Below are 24,128 nucleotides of genomic sequence, written 5' to 3'. Positions count from 1 at the left end.
CACAGGCAGGATAGCACAAACCATGGCCTTTGTTGAACCAGTTATGGATCACTGGTCGGTGCAAGTGGTTTACACCTACCCATTTAGCCTTGCGGAGCACTCACTCAGGGATTGGAGTCGGTATCTGGATTAAAAATCCCATGCCTCGACTGGGATCCGAACCCTGTATCTACCAACCTGTAGACCGATGGCCTAACCACAAGGCCGGTCCCCCGTGTCATGTGTTCTTAGGTGGCAGTGTTTTGGGGATACGCGTCTTAGGGTGCCCCTATATTTGTCACACACACCACCAAAAGCGTGTTTACCAAAAACGTTTCGTTACAATATAAGATAATGAATACAGACCTATATAATGTCCATTCTGGATGACACTCATTCTGAAGCCGGTCTATAGGATATTGGCCTAGGATCTTTAGCGTGACACGTGGACTAATTACGTCATCTATTCGGTGTTTTGCGTGTAGGCGAGCAAAATATTTAGATGCTGCATAGTCACGCGGGTGTTTCAAGTTATTCATAAGGATATGGATCGAACCATGAATTTAGTAGGGTAGTTGTTATTAGTCCCCCATCTTTCAAAATAATGTTAAACACTTACCGGCCACTTTACTAAAAACAAAATGTATTAAAAAAGTTTGTTTGTTGTGTTTAACGAAACCACTAGAGTATATTGATTAATTAATCATCGGCTATTGGATGTCAAACATTTAGTAACTCTGACAAAGAGTCTTAAAGAGGAATTTTCCCACAGACAGGAAAGCACATACCACGGCCTTTGACCAATTGTGCTGCACTGGTTGTAATATCTCTCTCTCTCTCTCTCTCTCTCTCTCTCTCTCTCTCTCTCTCTCTCTCTCTCTCTCTCTCTCTCTCTCTCTCTCTCTCTCTCTCTCTCTCTCCTGCAAGTCACAACCCCTTACACTTTAGGTGATTTCACAATTGTCAATCAGTGAATTAATGTTCAATACTAATGATAATTGCCAAACTTGTTACTTCGTCTTGATGTATTTACTGATGTTATAAACTTGTGTACTTTACTCTCTCTCTCTCTCTCTCTCTCTCTCTCTCTCTCTCTCTCTCTCTCTCTCTCTCTCTCTCTCTCTCTCTCTCTCTCTCTCTCTCTCTCTCTCTCTCACACACACACTCTCGCTCTCTCTCTCTCTCTCTCTCTCTCTCTCTCTCTCTCTCTCTCTCTCTCTCTCTCTCTCTCTCTCTCTCTCTCTTTCTCTTACTCATTCACTTTCTCTCCCCCCCCCTCATTCCTTTTCTCTATCTCTCTGTATGTATGCCATGTCTGTTTGTCTGTATCTGTCTCTCTGTCCCTCCCTGTGTCTCTCTTACTATCTCTCTATCTCTGTATGTCTCTGTCTGTTTCTGTCTGTCTGTCTGTCTGTCTCTCTCTCTCTCTCTCTCTCTCTCTCTCTCTCTCTCCTCTCTCTCTCTCTCTCTCTCTCTCTCTCTCTCTCTCACACACACACACACAGACACACACACACACACACACGTGTTTATGAATACTATAGATAGGTTTGTGTTTTTGCATTAGCGATCTTATAGGATGGAGAGGTGAAAGTACATCAGTTTCATTTATTTAAATGTTGTCTTATTTATTTACTTGCGTTTAGATTTTAAAAAATTGCCGAGGATTGGCACAGGCATCCAGTGCATCCCCCGCCGAATCCGCACCGGACTATTGTATGTAACCCAATCGATTCGCTTCTTATTTCCAGCCATAGTTCTGTCCAGGAGCATACACCTGGCCATCCAGAGGCGGGACCCGGGACAGACATGCTTAAAACCTTAGTGATATATAAACATGTTGAAACAATTCAAAGTCAAAAGTCCAGTCATAGTTCCTTATCACCCCACCCATCACACATCCAGGTCGTATACAAGAATAAATTAATATTTTAAACTATAGCTGTTTGGTTCTAAGGGTTCGTTTACACTAAATATGGCGCACCTTTCGGTGTCGTATACTCATCTTTATATATTTACCTTTGTTTGACACCCAATAGCCAATGTATATTTTTGTGTTATTGGTTTGTTAAACTTTCAGGGCGGGATTTAGCTCAGTCGGTTGAGTGCTCGCTTGAGGTGCTTGCGTCGAAGGATCGAACAACCTCAATGGATCCATTCAACTGATTATTGTTTTTTTCTCTTTTCAACCAGTGCACCACAACTGGTCAAAGGCCGCGGTATGTGTTTTCCTGCCTGTGGGAAAGTGTATATAAAAGATCCCTTGCTACTAATGGCATAATGTAATGGGTTTCCCCTCTAAGATTGTCAGAGTTACCAAATGTTTAACATCCAATAGAGCCGATGATTGATTAAGCAATGTGCTCTAGTGGTGTCGTCAAACAAAACAAATTTTATCTTTAACTTTTATTAAACTTACACCATTCATTCATTCATTCATTCATTCATTCATGATTGCGACGCGGCCAAATTTTTTTATATAGTTTTTTTTTAATGCATGTGAGTTAGATGCACTTTGAATGTTCAATATAACTAATATATCTCTCTATTATACGTAGCATTTACAAACATGATAAATGAATACCTCTTTACTTTTATATACAATACGTTTAATGCAAAAATCCTTTGAAATAATTTTACCAGACCTTTGATGTACCTACACTCGATCCTACAACTCATGACACCTCAGACGGATGCTCTACCACTGAGCTTCCATCCCCACCCCACCCCACACATAAATTTAAAAAAATAGAAAAAATTAAAATTAAAAACCACATGGAAAGAAAAAGAAAGAAAACGAAATTAATATTGTGTCTTTCCAAACTGAACTAGCCCGTCTTTCCAAACTGAACACGCCCGTTTAGTTACGACTCAGTAAAATAAATAAATAAATATATAAATAAATAAATAAATAAAATAAATAAACTGAAATGAAATGAAATGAAACGAATTGAAATGAAATGAAACGAAATGAAACGAAATGAAACGAAATAAATATAATGATCCAAATAGATCGGGTTATAGCAGAAAACCTCCCCCATCCACCCCACCCCACCCCACCCCAATCATAACAAATGTATTCTTGAAATAAACTATCGTCCATAATCATCTCAAATGGCTTGGAAGAAATTAAATTGATTACTTAATTGCACGGCAATATCGCCCACTGCAGTATTTAACTCCATATAGACACAATCCTTCCGTAAAGCAAAGAAGCACGTCATAGTCACGTGACTGATTAACTTATAAACCTAACAGGATTATCAAACCCGGGTGTCCACCCCATTCAATCAATATGCGTTGGTGGTAACGCGATTTAGTTGTGGTCTCTTTGATGAGCGGTGAAAACCCCGGCTTGTAACGTTAAAATGTGACGAGATTTCGGAAATGAAGCATAAACCATTCCCAACGTCGGGAGAGTGGCTTCAATTGATTGGCCGTTTCGGTAGACGGAGTAAAGAATACGAAAAAGCGTACCGCATAGTGAGGCCATACGCATCACAAGTCGACATGTGAAAGAACGTGGATATATCACAGCGTATGTTACGTCCTCTGACTCCACACCAACTCGATATAGAGAGAGAGAGTAGAGAGAAAAAAATCCAACGCGGCAACAGGCAGTTCGTTATGTCGCCAAGATGAGGTGGTTTCGGATTCGACTCGTCATTTTGGGTTTACTGTTATTCGTCGTTCACGTAGGGTCGGTGGCGGGGGAGACATGTGACACGGGATATAGCGACCCGAGCTCCAATGCAATTCTCGCCGACATTGTGATCGAGGGTCGGGTCAAATCCCGACCCACGGGGAACGGCGACAGGTATAATTCATCAATACAGGTGCGAAAAATACTTAAAGGGAAGACGCTCGTAAATGGGGGCAAAAGAACGAAGAAGGTTACAGTGGGGGTTTTTGGTACCCTGAACAAGACGCAATGTGTATCGGAAATTACGTACAACAAGAAATATATATTTTTTCTTCGCGTGTCTGTGGGGAATGGGAAATACTTTCAACAGAGTGCCTTGCCTGTGGAAGCGAAGAAGAAAACCGCTAGAAGTATTAAAAAGATTGTATGTAAAAATTGCGGTAAGTAATCAGTTATGTTGTACTAACATAAACTGTCATTTGGTAATGTTCATATATTAATTAACTATTATGTCTTAATTATTCTTTTTTAGCATATGGGACAGCCTACACGTTTTTTTTCTAGAGAAGTTGGAAGTTTGTTTCTGTTTGATACCACTAGAGAACATTGATTTATTAATCATCGGCTATTAGATGTTAAACATTGGTAATGTTGACATATAGTCTTAGAGAGGAAACCTGCTACATTTTTTCATTAGTAGCAAGGTATCTTTTATATACATCATCCCACAGACAGGATAGCACATACCACAGTCTTTGGTATATACCAGTTGTGGTGCACTGGCTGGAATGAAAAATGTCCCAACATGATACAGTAATCCAAAGATTACATTAACATGCAGCTCTTTCCCTAGCTCGAGTGACATCAAGCCCTCCCTTTATTAATATATGTTGTTGTCCCATACAACACATCAATAGTGGGGAGGGGAGGAGACTAGGTGACTCAAGCTAAGCTTTCTCCAGAAATGCATAGCTGAATATTATTATAACCCTCTCCCTAAAAAAAAAAAAAATAAAAAAAAAAATAAAGATAAAAATTATTTTGTTAAAATTAATTTTATTGTATTAATTGTTAACCACATGATTTTGGGGATGCACCCACCCCTGGATCTGGTATAGTTTTAGTTAATCTTATAAATAATGTTAATTAACCTGAACATTGCAGACACTAAGGTAGACATTTGGGTGCCTGTGGGGGCCAGTGGGTACCTAGTATAAAACAACTAGTGGTCAGCAGAGATGGATCCAGGGGAACCTATCCCCCTCCAAACATTACTGAAGTTCCTATCCAACCCCTGGGCTTTTAATTAAAAATTTTTCACTGGGTTGCCCTTTTTAGCAGTTGGTCCATTTGTGCCCTTGTTTTACTTAGTCGCCTAAAAACCAAAACAAATCCTGAATCTGTCCCTGCAGGATGGGGGCAGAGGAAAAAAGAATTGGATATTCTTGAGGGACACGAAAGGCATTGTGGAAGCCAGATTTTATATTGGGAGTCCACCTAAATTGGGGGGGGGGGGGGGGGGTAGAAACACACTGAGTCCTGTTATGGGGCAACAGTAAAGTATTAAAGATAGTGAGGGAAAAAGAGTTGTGATTAAGGGGTCATGACATGTTTACACCTCCCACCCCACTCTGGCCTCTCATGGGCAGAACTGTGTCAAAGTCACTGGTTTTGTCCATGACAGGCATGCTTGAACCATTTTCTTCCAAAAGCTTGCCATATTAGTGATCCATACCCAACAGTCTAGGAATGGACCTGTAGTCCTTGTTTTTTGAAAATTATAGGTGAGTGGAAAATCGCACACCTCAATATGCTAAGGTGAGTGAAAAATCACTCTCCAAAATAAATAAGCAGTGTAGCTCCAATTGGATTTTGACTGGTACATCTACAAAAGTGTTTATTAAACAAGTATTTCGCAATTTGGTCAACACAGAGAAATACCACTTTATAATGACTCCATGTTTTTAATTTTTATTGTTTTAATAAAAGGACCTTCCTATCAGATAAATGAGCTATGAAAACTTGATTTTTGTAAACAGTGGAAATAAATATACCCATCTATTTTTCGTGCGCCGTTTGTTAAGTGTAACTTGCGCTGTTTTTCACACTTGTCAGATTGAAATTATGTGCGCTTTATGAGTGCGATAGCACCTGCGCACATTAAAAAGCAAGGTCTGGACCTGTACATACACGTTCTAATATGAGAGGTAAGTAATAAGCTTGTGGAGGGGTGATGATTTTAATCAGCCAGTATCGAATTATATTGTGTAGCCCAGTGGACCCACCAATGGGGATCGATCCTAGACTGACCGCACATCAGACGAGCGCATTACCATTGGGCTATATTTCACCCCCTTTACTACTCGGCTACATACAGGTACCACACATGTATCTCAACGCTAACCTCCCCGTAATGTATTTTGGAAACATATATACATTGTAGCCAGCTGAGTCATATCCTTACACATGTAAATGTATAACACCTTGAACACAGAACCTCCTGTTAATTCATATATATATATATATCAGTGTTCGAGATTAACAGTATCACGATATCCCGGGGATACCAGATTTTAATTTTGAGTACCAGACTTCAAGAATCCAGTATCCCGCCGGGATACCATATAATGTTGGGGGGTTTTAATCCTGAGTGTTTATTTTTTTGTTGAAACAATGTAAGTCGTCATTTACAAATGAAGTTAAGTGACAGTATTTTCGAGTTCGTACCCAGTCTAATGCTACATTGGAGCAATAGCGGGATAGCAAAAGACTGTGAACCGCTAGGCCGCTATTGTTTTTGTTGGGATGTTTCCTTCCAGTCTAAGTTTTCCTTAATTAGGCCTAGTAATTCCAAAGTCGATAAAAACACTGAAGAGGCAAGTAGCCATTATAAAATGTTTTCAACCAATACAGCCTTTTGTTTTATTTATTAAAATTAAAATTGGCCTGCTTGCTATATTTGAAGGTGAGGTAACTATATCTAAAAGTGGGATACTAAATTTTCAGGTTGGATACCAGATATTGAAATGTTAGTATCCAGCTGGGATACTGTCCCAAATTTTTATATCTTGAACACTGTATATATATATTAGTTTTAAGACATGTTTTGAAACACGATCGTAATGTATGCACTTAGCAAATTTTTCCTGTTTAAATTAAGCATGTTACTGTACAAGGTACAAATCTTAAGATTAGTCATATGGATCTGTCTTGAAAGAAGTAATAGCACAAGATTTACACAAGGTGGGTTTTGTAATGTTATGGGGCATGAAAGCGTAACAGTTACAATGTAAATGTGCATGCACAATGCACAACCAGCAGTGAATGCAGCCAGGCATTATATATATATACATACACATGCACAGGTCTGCAGTAACAGGTGGCTGCTAGAGCTGCATGTAGAAGGTTTTCAGCAGGCATAGAAATTAACAAGGAAGGAAATGGTTTATTTAACAACGCACACAACACATGGCGTCGGACATATGGTTAAGGACCACACAGATATTGAAGGAGGAAACCCACTGTCGCCACTTCATGGGCTACTCTTTTCGATTAGCAGCAAGGCATCTTTTATATGCACCATCCCATAGACAGGATAGCACATACCACAGCCTTTGATGTACCAGTCATGGTGCACTGGCTGGAGCGAGAAATAGCCCAATGGGCCCACTGATGGGGATCGATATCAAATTGACTGCACACCAAGCAAGCGTTTTACCACTGGGCTACGTCTCGCCCCTAGAAATCAAGAACTATTTTCATCCACTTCCAGAGACTAGTAGTAGTACTAGCAGGAAACACCTTGTTTTCAACATCTTGATTAGCGATAATTCTAGTCTATTAAAAATTGATTAGCAACTACTGTTCATATGTTTTAAAATTGTGTAGCGAATCACAACGCGATACTGAGCAAAATGTTACCTGACTGGCCTATAGGGGTATCATGATACACCTACCTCGTGATACATGTCACGATACATAACCCACGATACAATATACATGTATCACGATGCATGATTTGCCATGTTTTCCCAGTAAAACAGGAAGTTGAAGCTTGGGTCAAATAATTTAATAAATATAAATATGATAAAAAGAGAAACACTGATAAAACACAGTTTTAATGTGGAAACGCCACATCATCTAGACAATGTCATACTGACATACATGTAAGCAGGCACATATTTTTTGGTTCACTTCACAGGCCCCCCCCCCACTTGTGAGCCTTTTTTTTATTATATTAATGTTTGCCATTATAACCAAAATCTGATATAGAATTCGTACCCGATCTGTCAGTGCCCCCCCCCCCCCCCCCGCACCACTCCCAAAGTCGTTCCCACGGGCCTGCTTCACTGTTTCGCCTTAAAGGAAATGACTTGTCAATAAGTAAATTGATGGGAAATTAAAATAGGATTCGATACATGGTGAAAATATGAATCGATACACAGACAAAGGGTATCAGGTATCGTATCGTCAGTTGTAAAATAAATCAGTGTACTGTGACACCCCTACTAGCCTAGACAAGTTACTATTCATAATGAAGAATCACTAGCTTCGTTCCATTGTTGTTTAGATCCTTGTGAATGAGAAATAGATGCAACATTTGTGGCAGACTTGGAAGAACAAATTTATGTTCAGTATATGACTGCATAACAGTGGCGTAGTATGGGTGGGGCCACCGGGGCAGTCACCCCGGGCACAACATTCTGGACTGGTGGAAGGGACTCTGGGAGTGCTAACGGTCCACTGGTTAGAGGGCGCAATACTTGCCTTGCCCCAGGCGCTGGCAACCCAAGCTACGCCACTGCTGCATAATAATATTAATATTCTCCGAACATATTGAACTTGTTTTGAGGATTAGTGTCATTTAAACTGAACATGTTCCAAGCAATTTTTGCTTGCATGTAATGAGGGGGGTGGGGGAGGGGGAGTGTTTATGTTTCTGTATGTTTTCAGCTCTTTTTTTTTCTTTTTCTTTTTTTTAAGATTATTAATATATTAAACACCCAATATACCATGTAGCCATTGCTCAAAATGTTCTCAAGGTGTTGTAAAACCAATATTCATTTCGTTTGGTATATTCCAGACACTTGATAATGGTGTCTGGAACCTGAAATGCTTGGTTTCATTCACAGGCCATGGTTTTCTGTACAGCTGACCCCACTCAGAACCGGGTCGAGGCTAAGACAAGTGTAATCAGATTTATGGACGACACTGCAGCCTATCTTCCCTGCACCCCTCGTCTCGCATACGTGTAGCCCGTCATCTTGTCAGGCTGCTGAAGAGCTAATTAAATCATTCTTCCACCTTGCTAGATATTGATAGCTTTACAGACTGATCCGTTTGTTGGTAATTGGCATCTGGATAATTTCTCTGTTAAAAAGGTGTATTAATTAATTATCAGTTGCTCACTTGCTGCATGGTCAGTCTACGATCGATGCCTGTCGGTGCATGGGCCCATTGGGCTATTTCTCGTTCCAGCCAGTGCACCACAACTGATATATCAAAGATCGTGGTGTGTGCTATCCCGTCATTAAGTTCAAGCCCTGCATATAAAAGATTCCTTACTACTAATTAAATGAATTTTTTTTAGCAGAATCTTTTTTTAGCAGGTTTCCTCTCTAATTAAGACTATGCCATGTGTGAAAATTAACAAATGTTTGACATCCAATAGCTGATGATTAATAAATGAATGAGGTATAGTGGTGTTGTTACACAAAACAAACTTTCTGGATAATTTTTCCATTAAAGGTGCATTAATTCAGAGATATGAGAGCTACGCGGAAATGCACTTTTTCATTTCTTCTAAAAGAACACGATGCTCAATACTGTTGACCACACAAGGTTCATTTCCATGTTTTCATGGTTTCAAGTTGATGATGTGTGCCGTATATTATAAGTTATAACCAGTTTAGATTTGTTAGCATTGAATGCAATTTTTTTGCAGTTCCAGGGGTTGCGAACAAGTTTTCCTTCAGGGGCCCTTGAGCGGTCCCTGGACACCGGCCACAGTAAGCTTTTTTGTTCCAGCCCCTCTCACATCTCTGATTAATTATCAGTTTTGGGTCCAGGGATTTTGTTAATCCTATATTACCGGGTATATTTGCTGTGACACTGAATTGACCATCAAATTTAGTTTGACAGCAGATGTATCAGACTATGATTTCTGGTGCAAGTTGAGTCTCAGGCCCTGGACAGGCATGCAACTGCTAGAATCTTGTGAGATAATTTTGAACTAAGTTAAAGTTAGAGGTTACATGAATATAGTGATTAATATCAGCCAGACAAAATGTAACAAAATAAAGGCTCACTAAACAAACTACAATTTATTTTTCCATTGTTGTTGCACATTTGCTATGAAAGACTTTTGTCAGATTCAAGTTTAACTTACACTTTTAAAGACAGATCAAGTCTCATGCATTACATAACTAGAAATGTACTATACCTGTGTACTTTCCTCCTCAGATAAAAGATCCCCACCACAAGTAGTTTTACAAACATTTTAAATAGAGCTCTGCTTCTACTTGTGAATTAATGATTTTCTTCTGATTGATGGCAAGAAACCAAAATATTAATAATTAACACTGAGATATCACAACTTCATGTACATGTACAGTTATATATTTACCAGTACTGGTTGAATAACATACTTTTCTATAACACATTTAAACGCATGTTTGAAAAAAGCCACTAGCCCTCACAGAAGCTTTGGCTAGTGCCCTACTTATTATAGTAATTATACAGGTGATAATTCCCACTAGCCCTCACAGAAGCTTTGGCTAGTGCCCTACTTATTATAGTAATTATACAGGTGATAATTCCCACTAGCCCTCACAGAAGCTTTGGCTAGTGCCCTACTTATTATAGTAATTATACAGGTGATAATTCCCACTAGCCCTCGCAGAAGCTTTGGCTAGTGCCCTACTTATTATAGTAATTATACAGGTGATAATTCCCACTAGCCCTCGCAGAAGCTTTGGCTAGTGCCCTACTTATTATAGTAATTATACAGGTGATAATTCCCACTAGCCCTCACAGAAGCTTTGGCTAGTGCCCTACTTATTATAGTAATTATACAGGTGATAATTCCCACTAGCCCTCACAGAAGCTTTGGCTAGTGCCCTACTTATTATAGTAATTATACAGGTGATAATTCCCACTAGCCCTCACAGAAGCTTTGGCTAGTGCCCTACTTATTATAGTAATTATACAGGTGATAATTCCCACTAGCCCTCACAGAAGCTTTGGCTAGTGCCCTACTTATTATAGTAATTATACAGGTGATAATTCCCACTAGCCCTCACAGAAGCTTTGGCTAGTGCCCTACTTATTATAGTAATTATACAGGTGATAATTCCCACTAGCCCTCACAGAAGCTTTGGCTAGTGCCCTACTTATTATAGTAATTATACAGGTGATAATTCCCACTAGCCCTCGCAGAAGCTTTGGCTAGTGCCCTACTTATTATAGTAATTATACAGGTGATAATTCCCACTAGCCCTCACAGAAGCTTTGGCTAGTGCCCTACTTATTATAGTAATTATACAGGTGATAATTCCCACTAGCCCTCACAGAAGCTTTGGCTAGTGCCCTACTTATTATAGTAATTATACAGGTGATAATTCCCACTAGCCCTCACAGAAGCTTTGGCTAGTGCCCTACTTATTATAGTAATTATACAGGTGATAATTCCCACTAGCCCTCACAGAAGCTTTGGCTAGTGCCCTACTTATTATAGTAATTATACAGGTGATAATTCCCACTAGCCCTCACAGAAGCTTTGGCTAGTGCCCTACTTATTATAGTAATTATACAGGTGATAATTCCCACTAGCCCTCACAGAAGCTTTGGCTAGTGCCCTACTTATTATAGTAATTATACAGGTGATAATTCCCACTAGCCCTCGCAGAAGCTTTGGCTAGTGCCCTACTTATTATAGTAATTATACAGGTGATAATTCCCACTAGCCCTCACAGAAGCTTTGGCTAGTGCCCTACTTATTATAGTAATTATACAGGTGATAATTCCCACTAGCCCTCACAGAAGCTTTGGCTAGTGCCCTACTTATTATAGTAATTATACAGGTGATAATTCCCACTAGCTCAGACTACAAATTCATTAGCCAGGACCGAAGGCAGAGGACTTGTCAAACCCTTTCCATATACACATGTATACAAATTACATATGTAGCCAGGTGTTAAATTATTAATTAGCCAAGATTTCAGTTAAATATTAATTACAATTTACTTCAGCCTCAGGTTACACACTGCCTTTAAATGAGTCTGCATGTATATATTGATAATAATAATTTGGCCATGTTCACTTGAATACATATAGACATGTACCTATAGACATGTACATACAGACATGTACATACATGTACTGATGTTGTCTTCAGAGGAAACATGCTACATTTTTCCATTAGCATCAATGGATCTTTTAAGTTTATATGCATTTCCCCATAAACAGGACAGCACATACCAGTCATGTGGCACTGGTTGGGACAGAAAAACCCACTGGGTCCACCAATGAGGTTTGATCCTATGACCTAATCATCTGTTGGCAGGGAGGGGGGTCATCATTGCACCATCTTGGCAAGCTACGTACATATAGTGTGGATCCATCATGAAATGGATGGTAAATGCCCTGACAATGCGGTCATCTCTTGGCTTACGACTGATAGATTTTTACTCAGCAGAGCGAGCAACTTGAAGCTTCCATTAGTCACAAGTTACTGAACTCAATTCATTGGGGATTTGTGTGTAGACTGGTAGAGTTACGCCATTACAAAGCTTAGATTCAGTTACAGAATTACACTCTCAACTAATTTATAAAATCTTTAGATGTTACATGTACAAGTAAGACTCTAATGTGTAACACTATAACTAATGGTAATGCTAGTAATAGCCATAGTTTAAAGTATCTGAGATACCTTTATGAAACACTATTACTAACACCAGTAATAGCCATAGTTTAAGGTATGAGACACCTACAAGAAACACTATTACTAACACCAGTAATAGCCATAGTTTAAGGTATGAGACACCTACAAGAAACACTATTACTAACACCAGTAATAGCCATAGTTTAAGGTATGAGACACCTACAAGAAACACTATTACTAACACCAGTAATAGCCATAGTTTAAGGTATGAGACACCTACAAGAAACACTATTACTAACACCAGTGATAGCCATAGTTAAAAGTATCAATGAGACCTGTACAAGAAACACTATTACTAACACCAGTGATAGCCATAGTTTAAAGTATCTGTGAGACCTTCATGAAACACTATTACTAACACCAGTGATAGCCATAGTTTAAAGTATCTGTGAGACCTGTACAAGAAACACTATTACTAACACCAGTGATAGCCATAGTTTAAAGTATCTGTGAGACCTTCATGAAACACTATTACTAACACCAGTAATAGCCATAGTTTAAAGTATCTGTGAGACCTGTACATGAATTACTATTACTAACATTAGTAATAGCCATAGTTTTAAAGTATTTGAGATACCTACATGAAACACTATTACTAACACCAGTAATAGCCATAGTTTAAAGTGTGAGACACCTATATTTAACACAATTACTAATCCAAGTAATAGACATAGTTTAAAGTAGTTAGTAACACTATTACTAACAAGTAATAGTTATAGTTTAAAGTCTTTGAGATTACTAACACTATTAGTCATTGTTTAAAGTATGCTGCCGGTGATGTTTAAACACTTTTCTTTGACATGTAGGATTATTAGAGCCTTTATTTGCATTTAGTTATTTTCTTTTTTGAGTTTGTATGGAAGTTTGGAGTATGGAGGTCCAAAATTTAAATTTGAAAGCTACAATCTTAACAAACTGGTCCATTTTGTTGATTTTATCAATGAAAAAACACTTATTCCTTAAAAGGTTATACATTTTTGAATAATTTAAAATGAAGAAAAGTTTACATGTAGTTATATACATGTACACGTAGAGGGTTAATGAAATGGGCCCCATTCCACGAAACGATCTTAGCTCTAAGATCACCTTAAGTGATCATGAAAAAAAAGAGGAAAAGATTTGATTTTAGCACTAAGATCGCTTCGTGGAATGGGGCCATGGTCAGTTTGCTTTGCAACAATGCTAAAATGGGAAATGAAAATTTATTTACCATATGTAGTGTAATTTGAAATAAAAACAAATTCCACAGTTTTATGACGCACGTACAAATGTGGAAAATTAATGCAATGGTCAAGGCATTATACTTTCTTGATAATGATGGGGGGAAAAAAACTAAAGCTTTAAGAGTCAATGAAATTGATCAATATTTTCCAATATTTCAAATAGTGAGTTCCACAGTTAGAGGGTTAATAAATGATCAATTTGCACAGCACCAAAGATTACTCATCTCTTGCGTCTTGTTCATACACTCGTAACTTTCTCTCTTCATTTGGTGCACAAATAGATCTGTTTGTTTAATTGCACTCGAACCCAAAACAGATAAATTGTGCCGATAATAGACCACAAGATACGTCCTCTATTGTCCATGCCCATTGATCTTTGGGTGCTGGAGAGAGAAAAAATGTGTTAGCATTGGTCTCTTTTGCCCGACTGACATTAATAGCGCCAGTTCTGAGAGGGCAATTCTGAGCGACACTCGTCAATAAAAGAACACTCTTCACCAATGAATGCCACCATTACTGAAAAACCATGGCCAACAGACATGGTCTCATTGATATGAACTATTTTGATTAAGTATCCACTTAGTGATGTTTTATTTGTGTTTGCCTGTTCCCGTGTGCTACTTGGTCTTTTCAAACCCAAGATAAGTTGTTCGCTTAACTTTGTATTGAATCGATACTGACACATTTGATTTATGGCGATGCTTGTACACGGCACATCAGTTTCCTATTCATGAAATATTCAGTCGAACTGTGGAAAATAAAACAGTTTATTATGTAACACTGAGTGACGTGTCTGAAAAACACTGATAATAGTGCTATTAACCTCTCTAATGAAAATACCATGTAATATTCAAAAGGTGTTATTGTCACAGTAAGAAGTGTTATTTTCACTGTAGCGATATCTATTTATATTTGTGCGTATATAGAGGTTATTACCAGAGTGTTTTTCGGTATCGTCAATATCATATATTAGGAATAAAAATTGTATTATGCGAGCCTCTTGCGAGCATAATACATTATTTTTATTCCTAATATATGATATTGACGATACCGAAATACACAAGGGTAATAATGTCTTTATCATATAAGCTCAAGCTTAATACAACGTGTTTTTGTAAACTGTACACGCAACTTTAATTCCAGTCTGCCATTACTAGATATTCAAATGACGTAAGAATATGTGGCGTGGTGTATTTTTAAATGGAAATGACGTCAAACTGGAATGACGTCATTTTGGATTTCCTTACATCAAAATAAAGTTATGCCTAACATTTTTTGTTTTCTGAACGCTGGACAGCTTTCAGTGTCAAATTGCCACTGAAATGTTTTTATTTGATGACTTTGAATGCATCTGTCAATCATGGAGTGTCACCCAAGTACTTTTTCTTAAATGTCAATAAACCTAGTGCTGAGACCTCAACTAATTTACATCTAATTTGCAAAGTTATCAAATTCTTAAAGTATGTTATCTGAAAAATATCACATATTTTGATTGTACTGAAAATGTAAGATATTATATGATAAATACATCTATATATATATACATGTATGTGTGTAAAATTTAGTCACTTGTTAATAATCATTGGTATAGTTATTCTTTAACACTAACATTTATTAATCAAGACAATGTAGCTGTGGCATCACACTTTTGTTCTACTTTTTAAGCATTTGAAAATTGTTTGCTCAGAGATTCAAACCCACTATTGACTGAAGTTATACACTGAAAAAATAAACAAATGTTTTATTTAATGACACACTCAACACATTTTATTTACGGTTATATGGTGTTAGACATGTGGTTAAGGACCACACAGATATTGAGAGGGATCTTTTATATGTACCTTCCCACAGACGGGGTAGTACATACCACTGCCTTTGTTATACCAGTCATGGTGCCCTGGCTGGAACGAGATGGTGTTATCTTAAATGGCTCCCCCTAATCTAAGTTTTGAGAGCAATAAATCACTCAATGTTTTGTTACACCAGTTGTGGATCACTGGCTGGAATGAGAAATAGCCCAATGAGTCCACTGACGGGGATCGATCCTAGACCGACTGTGCATCAAGCAAATGTTTTACCACTGGGCTACGTCCCGCTTCCCATATGTCTAATGCAGGCATGTTAGTAGGAATTGTAACAGGAGGGGTTGTTAACTATGTCTAATGCAGGCATGTTAGTAGGAATTGTAACAGGAGGGTTTGTTCACTATGTCTAATGCAGGCATGTTAGTAGGAATTGTAACAGGAGGGTTGTTCACTATGTCTAATGCAGGCATGTTAGTAGGAATTGTAACAGGAGGGGTTGTTCACTATGTCTAATGCAGGCATGTTAGTAGGAATTGTAACAGGAGGGGTTCACTATGTGTTCACTATGTCCAATGCAGGCATGTTAGTAGGAATTGTAACAGGAGGGGTTGTTCACTATGTCCAATGCAGGCATGTTAGTAGGAATTGTAACAGGAGGGTTTGTTCACTATGTCTAATGCAGGCATGTTAGTAGGAATTGTAACAGGAGGGTTTGTTCACTATGTCTAATGCAGGCATGTTAGTAGGAATTGTAACAGGAGGGGTTGTTTTGTTCACTATGTCTAATGCAGGCATGTTAGTAGGAATTGTAACAGGAGGGTTTGTTCACTATGTCTAATGCAGGCATGTTAGTAGGAATTGTAACAGGAGGGTTTGTTCACTATGTCTAATGCAGGCATGTTAGTAGGAATTGTAACAGGAGGGTTTGTTCACTATGTCCAATGCAGGCATGTTAGTAGGAATTGTAACAGGAGGGGTTTGTTCACTATGTCCAATGCAGGCATGTTAGTAGGAATTGTAACAGGAGGGTTTGTTCACTATGTCCAATGCAGGCATGTTAGTAGGAATTGTAACAGGAGGGTTTGTTCACTATGTCCAATGCAGGCATGTTAGTAGGAATTGTAACAGGAGGGGTTTGTTCACTATGTCCAATGCAGGCATGTTAGTAGGAATTGTAACAGGAGGGTTTGTTCACTATGTTCCAATGCAGGCATGTTAGTAGGAATTGTAACAGGAGGGTTTGTTCACTATGTCCAATGCAGGCATGTTAGTAGGAATTGTAACAGGAGGGGTTGTTTTGTTCACTATGTCTCCAATGCAGGCATGTTAGTAGGAATTGTAACAGGAGGGTTTGTTCACTATGTCTAATGCAGGCATGTTAGTAGGAATTGTAACATGAGGGTTTGTTCACTATGTCCAATGCAGGCATGTTAGTAGGAATTGTAACAGGAGGGTTTGTTCACTATGTCCAATGCAGGCATGTTAGTAGGAATTGTAACAGGAGGGTTTGTTCACTATGTCCAATGCAGGCATGTTAGTAGGAATTGTAACAGGAGGTTTTTTCACTATGACGAATGAATTTTATAGAGGGTTTTTCACTATGACGAATGAATTTTATAGAGGGGTCGAGACGTATCTTCCCTAGAAAATATATTGAAAAATAAAAAAATGTCAATGAGCAGGGAGGGATTTTGACCCTCAGACATCCCTACCTCCTGCACATGTCATATTACCCTAGTTAAAATGTGTTGAGTATGTTGTTAAATAAAACATTTGTTTCAAAACCCCTCTAAACCAAACACCCTTGGGACCAATAAAATGTCCGGTTTTAAGAGGGATCCTGTTTAGAGAGGTTAAGTTCTGTACTGGTTTTTAAAAAGGGACTGTAAAACGTCCGGTTTTAAGGGAATTCTGGTTTACAGAGGGTCTGGTCTTGAGAGGTTTCACTGTGTGTGTGTGTGTGTGTGTAAGTGTAAGTGTAAGTGTGTGTGTGTAAGTGTATGTGTATGTGTGTGTATGTATATATATATTCCATCATCGATGCGTACCTTACTTGTCAAAGCACATCATTATACATGCATGCAGATTAGCAGGTAGATTTCGCTCTCTCCCGATACATTGATTTTGACTTGGGTTTCTCTCCGTGTGCTTGGCGTGAGATGTGAATTGATTGGTGTCGCATGTTATTGAACTCTCTCAGCTCCACAACAATGGGCAGATGGCAGGAATCATGTCGCTGAGATTTTGCCGTAATTCATATGATGGTTTGATAGGGAGGTACGTGATGTATTTCATTTCGACCACCTGGTAGAAATATTAAATGCCCTGAAAGGGGAAAATGGCAGTTAATTAGTTGATCAGATTTATGTGTTCACCACTGAAAAATGCACAGTGATGTGCAAACTGCAGCATGGTTAGAAATGGTGTGGTCGTTAAATACACAGGTATTAGGTGTGCCATGCAACACTGTTAGAAGCTGTGTGGTCGTTAAATACACAGGTATTACCTCAAGGTGTGCCAGACAGTGATCATTAAATACACTGTACGAAGTGAGTCGTGCAACATGGTACCGGCCTCGGTGGCACAGTGGTTAAGCCATAGGACTACAGGCTGGTAGGTACAGGGTTCGCAGGCCAGTACCGGCTCCAACCCAGAGCGAGTTCTTGAGTGCTCGGTGGGTAGGTATAAGGCCACTACACCCTCTTCTCTCTCTCACTAACCAACTAACAACTAACCCACTGTTCTGGACAGACGGCCCAGATAGCTGAAGTGTGTGCCCAGGACAGTGTGCTTAAACCTTAATTGGATATACCGTATATCTTCGCCTGTAAGTCGATCTCGGCTATAAGTCGAGTCCCTAATTTCAAGCCCTGAAAACGTATTTTTTTATTGACCCGTTTATAAGTCGACCCATGAAAAACTACTTATAAATATTGAAATATTTCTTATTTTCAGCACATGAGAACAATAATATTTGAACAAAAGAAAATTATTTTACAAACTTCGGTTTTCACGTTTTGTACATCGCAATATGATCAGACTATTCCAATCAAACTATCATTATTACATAGCATCTAAACGAAATATTTAGTAGAGAGTGAAAGCTGTTTGACTGTTACTGTATAGTACTGTACAGATGGTTTTGTGCACAGACAACGACTTTATTTATAAACACTGACAACAGATCACTACGATAAAACTGAAAGTATCACGTTTTGCCGCCATATTAATACATGTAAGGAGGATAACTCTGGAAAGTACACTGGTTTTTGTACCAAATGATGTGTGTCCCTATTGCTCTAGATAGTGAACTGCAGAGATCAGTCTATTTTAAGGGAAAGCTCAGTAATATTCATGAAGTTAATCACCGTTAAAAACATTGTTTGAACAACCATTAATGCCAGTGACCAGATTTCAAAATAAACTCAGGCAACAGGTAGTTAGTATTGTTTACATTTTTACTATTAGTGATGACTGTTAATTTAACTAAGTGGACTGTTGTCTTGGCATGTGAGTGAGATCGTACGCCTTTTCGCATAACTAAAACCGTTCTAATGCCAAAAAAAATAGGGTATAAAAAATAAATGTGTCAAATTAACATATTTGAGTATAAATACATGGCATACTTCAACAATAAAACTTGTAAAATAATCCCCAAAACTAATATTTTTTGTTGAAATTTTTTTACCCTCTTATAACTCGACCCCCCAAGTTGTAAAATAATTTTTGGGTGAAAAAAATTCGACTTATAGGCGAAGATATACGGTAAGCACAAAAATAAGTTGAAATGAAATGAAAAATGCACAGTGATGTGCAAACTGCAGCATGGTTAGAAATGGTGTGGTCATTAAATACACAGGTACTAGGTGCACCATGCAACGCTGTTAGAAGCTGTGTGGTCGTTAAATACATGGATACTAGGTGTGCCATGCAACGCTGTTAGAAGTCTTCAGTACTTAACACTGGCTGGGTACAGGGCTTGTATCCCAGCACTTGGTCCAACTCAGCTTTAGCCATGGCTGGACTGTACTGGGTTGGGTACAGGGCTTGCACCCCAGCACTTGGTCCAACTCAGGTTCAACCATGGCTGGACTGTACTGGGTTGGGTACAGGGCTTGCACCCCAGCACTTGGTCCAAGTCAGTTTTAGCCATGGTTGGACCGTACTGGTTACAGCTGTTGATATGATGTAATGTTATACAAACATCTCTTCCATTTGTAATTGCTGGTGTTTGACAGTTTCCATTATGTCCGTCAACACACATTCATCCTCCCCCTCCCCTCCCCCCCATCAACTCCCCCTTACAAATTATAAAAACAGTCATTGAAATACATGTGTTATAATTGTAGAGGCTGTTTTTCATATCCAGTGCTTCAATATATATATATATACATGTATATATGAGCAGCACAGTTTTTGGTGACCACGTCTGCACTGCATCAAAAGCTGTAAACAAATTGTCATTACATTACATTTAAAGTACTACAAAAGGATTAAGCAAGGAAATGTTTTATTTAACAATGCACTGAACACATTTTATTTACGATTTAATGGTGTTGGACATATGGTTCAGGACCACATAGATATTGAGAGAGGAAACCCGCTGTCACCACTTCGTGGACTACTCTTTTTGATTAGCAGCAAGGGATCTTTTATATGCATCACCCCACAGACAGGATAGCACATACCATGGTCTTTGATATACCAGTCGTGCACTGGCTGGAACGAAAAATAGCCCAATGGGCTCACTGACGGGGATCGATCCCAAAGCGACCATGCATCAAGCGAACGCTTTACAACTGTGCTACGTCTCGCCCCCATTACATGTGACTTCAGTAACATATTGAGAATGATTAATACTATCCTCGCCCTTGTGGCAGTAGTGTAGATCAGTGAACTGAGGAGCAGCAGGTTGTAGGATCAATCTCCTTCAGTAGACTCTTTCCAGCCAGTGCACCAGCACGACTGGTATATCAAAGGCTGTGGTATGTACTACCCTGTCTGTGGGATGGTGCATATAAAAGATCCCTTGCTGCTAATCGAAAAGAGTAGCTCATGAAGTGGTGACAGTGGGTTTTCTCTCTTCTATATCTGAGTGGTCCTTAACCATATGTCTGATGCCATATAACCTTAAATAAAACGTGTTGAGTGTGTCGTTAAATAAAACATTTCTTTTTTTTTCCGTTAGTAGACTCCGGTTTTTCATGTCTCATCAAGTTCCCCACAACTGATATGTTAACAGTTGTGGTATGTACTGTCATGTCTATGGGAAAGTGCATTAAAAAAGTTTGCTTACAGCTTTTATGGTAGAAAAAGCTTGTGTGAGAATAGTGGGTTTAATCTCTCTCAAGTTCTTGAACAATTGTAAAATAATACAAAAAAAAGAAGAATTAAAACTTACACCATGTAGCCAGTTTAAAGTATGCTGACATGATTAAATAAATATCCCTTTTTATTCAACAGGTAGCTTTTTTATCCGATTTCTTTTTTTTCTTCTTTTTTTCAGTGTAAAATAATTATGACAAACTAGATCAATCTACATGTACTAGAGATAATAACCTTTCAAATGATACCAAACTTGTATCACTTGAATGAGTTTTTAAAAATGACCTATTGGTTTACCTGACCATGGAATTGCTTATAGGATTTTATCTGAAATTCCAAAATATGACCTAAAATATGAAGGTATAAGTGTAGAGTTTTCCACTTTTTAAGATCTTGAGTTTAGCTTTTATTTTTAAATAGGTATTATATTCCTGCTTTGTAGATCATTTTGTACACAAATATTCAGGGCTCGAAAATCACCAAAACATATGGTGGCCCAAAAAATAATAATGGATTTAAGTCACTCAAATGGGACATTGGTTGCATTTGGCGACTTGGCCACAGGCCGTTTCGAGCCCTGAATATTTAATTTTTCCCTAGAAATATATTTGATCAAGTTCTCATTGTACGAATACTACTTTCCATACTTGTACCATTATTAAGTATGATCAGCGTTCCTCGGCGGGCCGGCCAGCCGGTGGCACAGTGCCAGGCTGCTGTTAGCAAGGTTAGCAGGTTTCTTCTACTTGTGTGGAAGCCGTGAACGATCGTTATGAGCTCCCTGGGTTAGAGATTGTGTTAATGTCCTAATAATGTTCTCCTTCCAGTGTGTGGAGGAACCGAGGACGATAAGGCAGTTCAATTGCTGATACCGGCACCATGTGTGCCTGTGTAGTTATGTTATTTTTATTTACCTTCATGTGGAGAGTCTGATCATTACACTTAAACTTTTGCACCAGTGTCTAATTTTCCATCCTCATGGTCTGGGAGTCTTGAGTGCATAAAGGTGTGAAGCCATTTCTCCCCCCCCCCCCCCCCCCCCCCCCCCGTCATTGATAAACGTGATAAAGAAATTCCTTTAAAAGTGAAAACTGGTGCTTGATGGTAATAATGACGAGTCCTCAGTACAAATGTCTGTTTCTGTGTTGTTGTTTTTTTAAAGAGTTGAAAGAAAAGGAACCATATATTGCACATATATTTTTAATGATACATTAGCAAATTGTTGTCATATGTACATGGTTATGTGAAATTTGATCTAGACTAACTAGTAGACGAAAACCCATATCTTGTCTATGGGTGAGTGCATATGAATGTTGATTGTATTGATACTGTAAAATTATGATGTATTATGCAGCAGCAAGGTGTTTTTTATTTCCATCATTCTGCTTACAATTTCCTCACTAAGACTGTATGTCAAAATTACCAAATGTTTGACATCCAATAGCCGAAGATTAATAAATCAATGTGCTCTAGTGGTGTTGTTAAACAAAACAAACTTCTTTTTTTCCAACCAAATATTCCTTTCTTTTCTTTTTTGTGATTCGCTGGAGCTCAGGTGAGTGCTCTATCACTGAGCTAAACCTCACAGTTTCAGGTTATGACAGACATCTTGTTGATCAAAGAAAAACACATTCCTCATCTTTACACCAACTCGCCAGCTCCACAAATGATAGTTGTACAAACATTAAAAAAGCTCAACATTTTTATCACCTTTTAATCCATATTTTTTTTATCTCTACAAACGATAAAGTAAAAAATAAACATTCTAAACACTTGAAATGTTTATCGCCTGTAATTCCTGGTTTTTTCCAACACCACAAATAAAGTTATATTTAAAAAAAAATCTTCCTTCCCCAAAATAATTCATACAGACACCAATTTATTGCATCAGTTGTGAGTGAGGTTGTCAAGGGTTGTTCACAATCTGTCTCTGATAGTAAGATAAGGTAGGTTTTAGCTTACATGGGTCATGGAAAAAAAGCCTCAATTCACCTGGATTTGGCAGACAGATCAAGAGAAGCCGCCACGCCACTGATCACAGTGAGGTGCTTATCCAGATCTGTGTGAACGAAATCTGTGATGAGAATCGCCGCAATCGGGCAGAAGTGTCGGTGTCGGCTATTTTGGTCACAAAACGCAACTCTTGACGGTGTCTGTGGCTTGCAGCACCATGTTTGTTAATTATTTAAAGTAAAGTAAAACAGAATGTTTGTTTTAAGGACACTTAATTCAGCACTTTTTTTTTCAAAGATGGCTTTTTGGTGTCTAACATGGTTATATTGACCATGACATAAAACAATATTGAGGGAAGTGATTAATTGTTGCCCTAACTTAGATTATGGGGAGCCATTTAATATATATCCATATTGGTATTTTATAAGGAAGGAAGGAAATGTTTTATTTAATGATGCACTCAACACATTTTATATACTGTTATATGGCATCAGACATATGGGTAAGAACCACACAGATATTAAGAGAGGAAACCTGCTGTTGCCACTTCATAGGCTACTTTTTTCGATTAGCAGCAATGGATCTTTTAGATGCACCATCCCACAAACAGGATAGTACATACCACAGCCTTTGTTACACTATAGTTGTGGAATACTAGCTGGAACTAGATGCTGATGTACTTATGTTGATATGGGTATGGTGGATTTTGTTTTTAATTTGTGATATAAAAGTCCTTACTAATCTGCCATAGTTTTTCTAATTTTAATACTTTTGGACTACCCAGAAAAGGTGATTTAATGTCTTCATCACTTAGCCACATCTTGGCATCCCAGCTATAAATAAAATACTATTGGACTGGTGGAAAAAAGTGATTTAATGGCTTAACCAACTGATCACTTATCAATAGTCTGGCCATGAGTATGAATAAAATACTATTGGACTGGTGAGAAAAAGTGATTTAATGGCTTAACCAACTGACCGCATGCTAATAGTCTGGCTATGAGTATGAATAAAATACTATCAGACTAGTAAGAAAAGGTGATTTAATGGCTTAACCAACTGACCATGTCTTAATAGTCTGGCTATATATGAAAAACTATTGCTAGTAGTATTGGACAGAGTGGCTAGGAATAAATATGATTGGACTACACCAAGAGACATGGCTTAACTACTTGAAGACATTTTGACAGTCCAGCCACATGCATTGACCAGTATTAACAATCCCACTAGATTTAATGGCTTGGAATAAACACTTGACC

The 24,128-nt window shown here is 38.4% G+C and overlaps 1 protein-coding gene across 2 annotated transcripts in view; it reads left to right on the top strand.

Moving 5' to 3' along the window:
- Positions 1-3,276: 3,276 nt before the first annotated feature.
- The window catches only part of LOC121379914, a 122,384-nt gene continuing 101,532 nt past the window's right edge, over positions 3,277-24,128 (top strand). For both annotated transcript variants that reach the window (XM_041508588.1, XM_041508589.1), the window contains exon 1: positions 3,277-4,062. In XM_041508588.1, coding sequence (XP_041364522.1) covers positions 3,618-4,062 — 445 coding nt within the window. In that variant the 5' untranslated portion in view covers positions 3,277-3,617. The remainder of the gene's footprint in view (positions 4,063-24,128) is intronic.

Source organism: Gigantopelta aegis, chromosome 8, assembly GCF_016097555.1.
Source record: "Gigantopelta aegis isolate Gae_Host chromosome 8, Gae_host_genome, whole genome shotgun sequence".
Lineage (NCBI taxonomy): Eukaryota > Metazoa > Mollusca > Gastropoda > Neomphalida > Peltospiridae > Gigantopelta > Gigantopelta aegis.
This window is presented reverse-complemented; position numbering and strand designations above follow the sequence as displayed.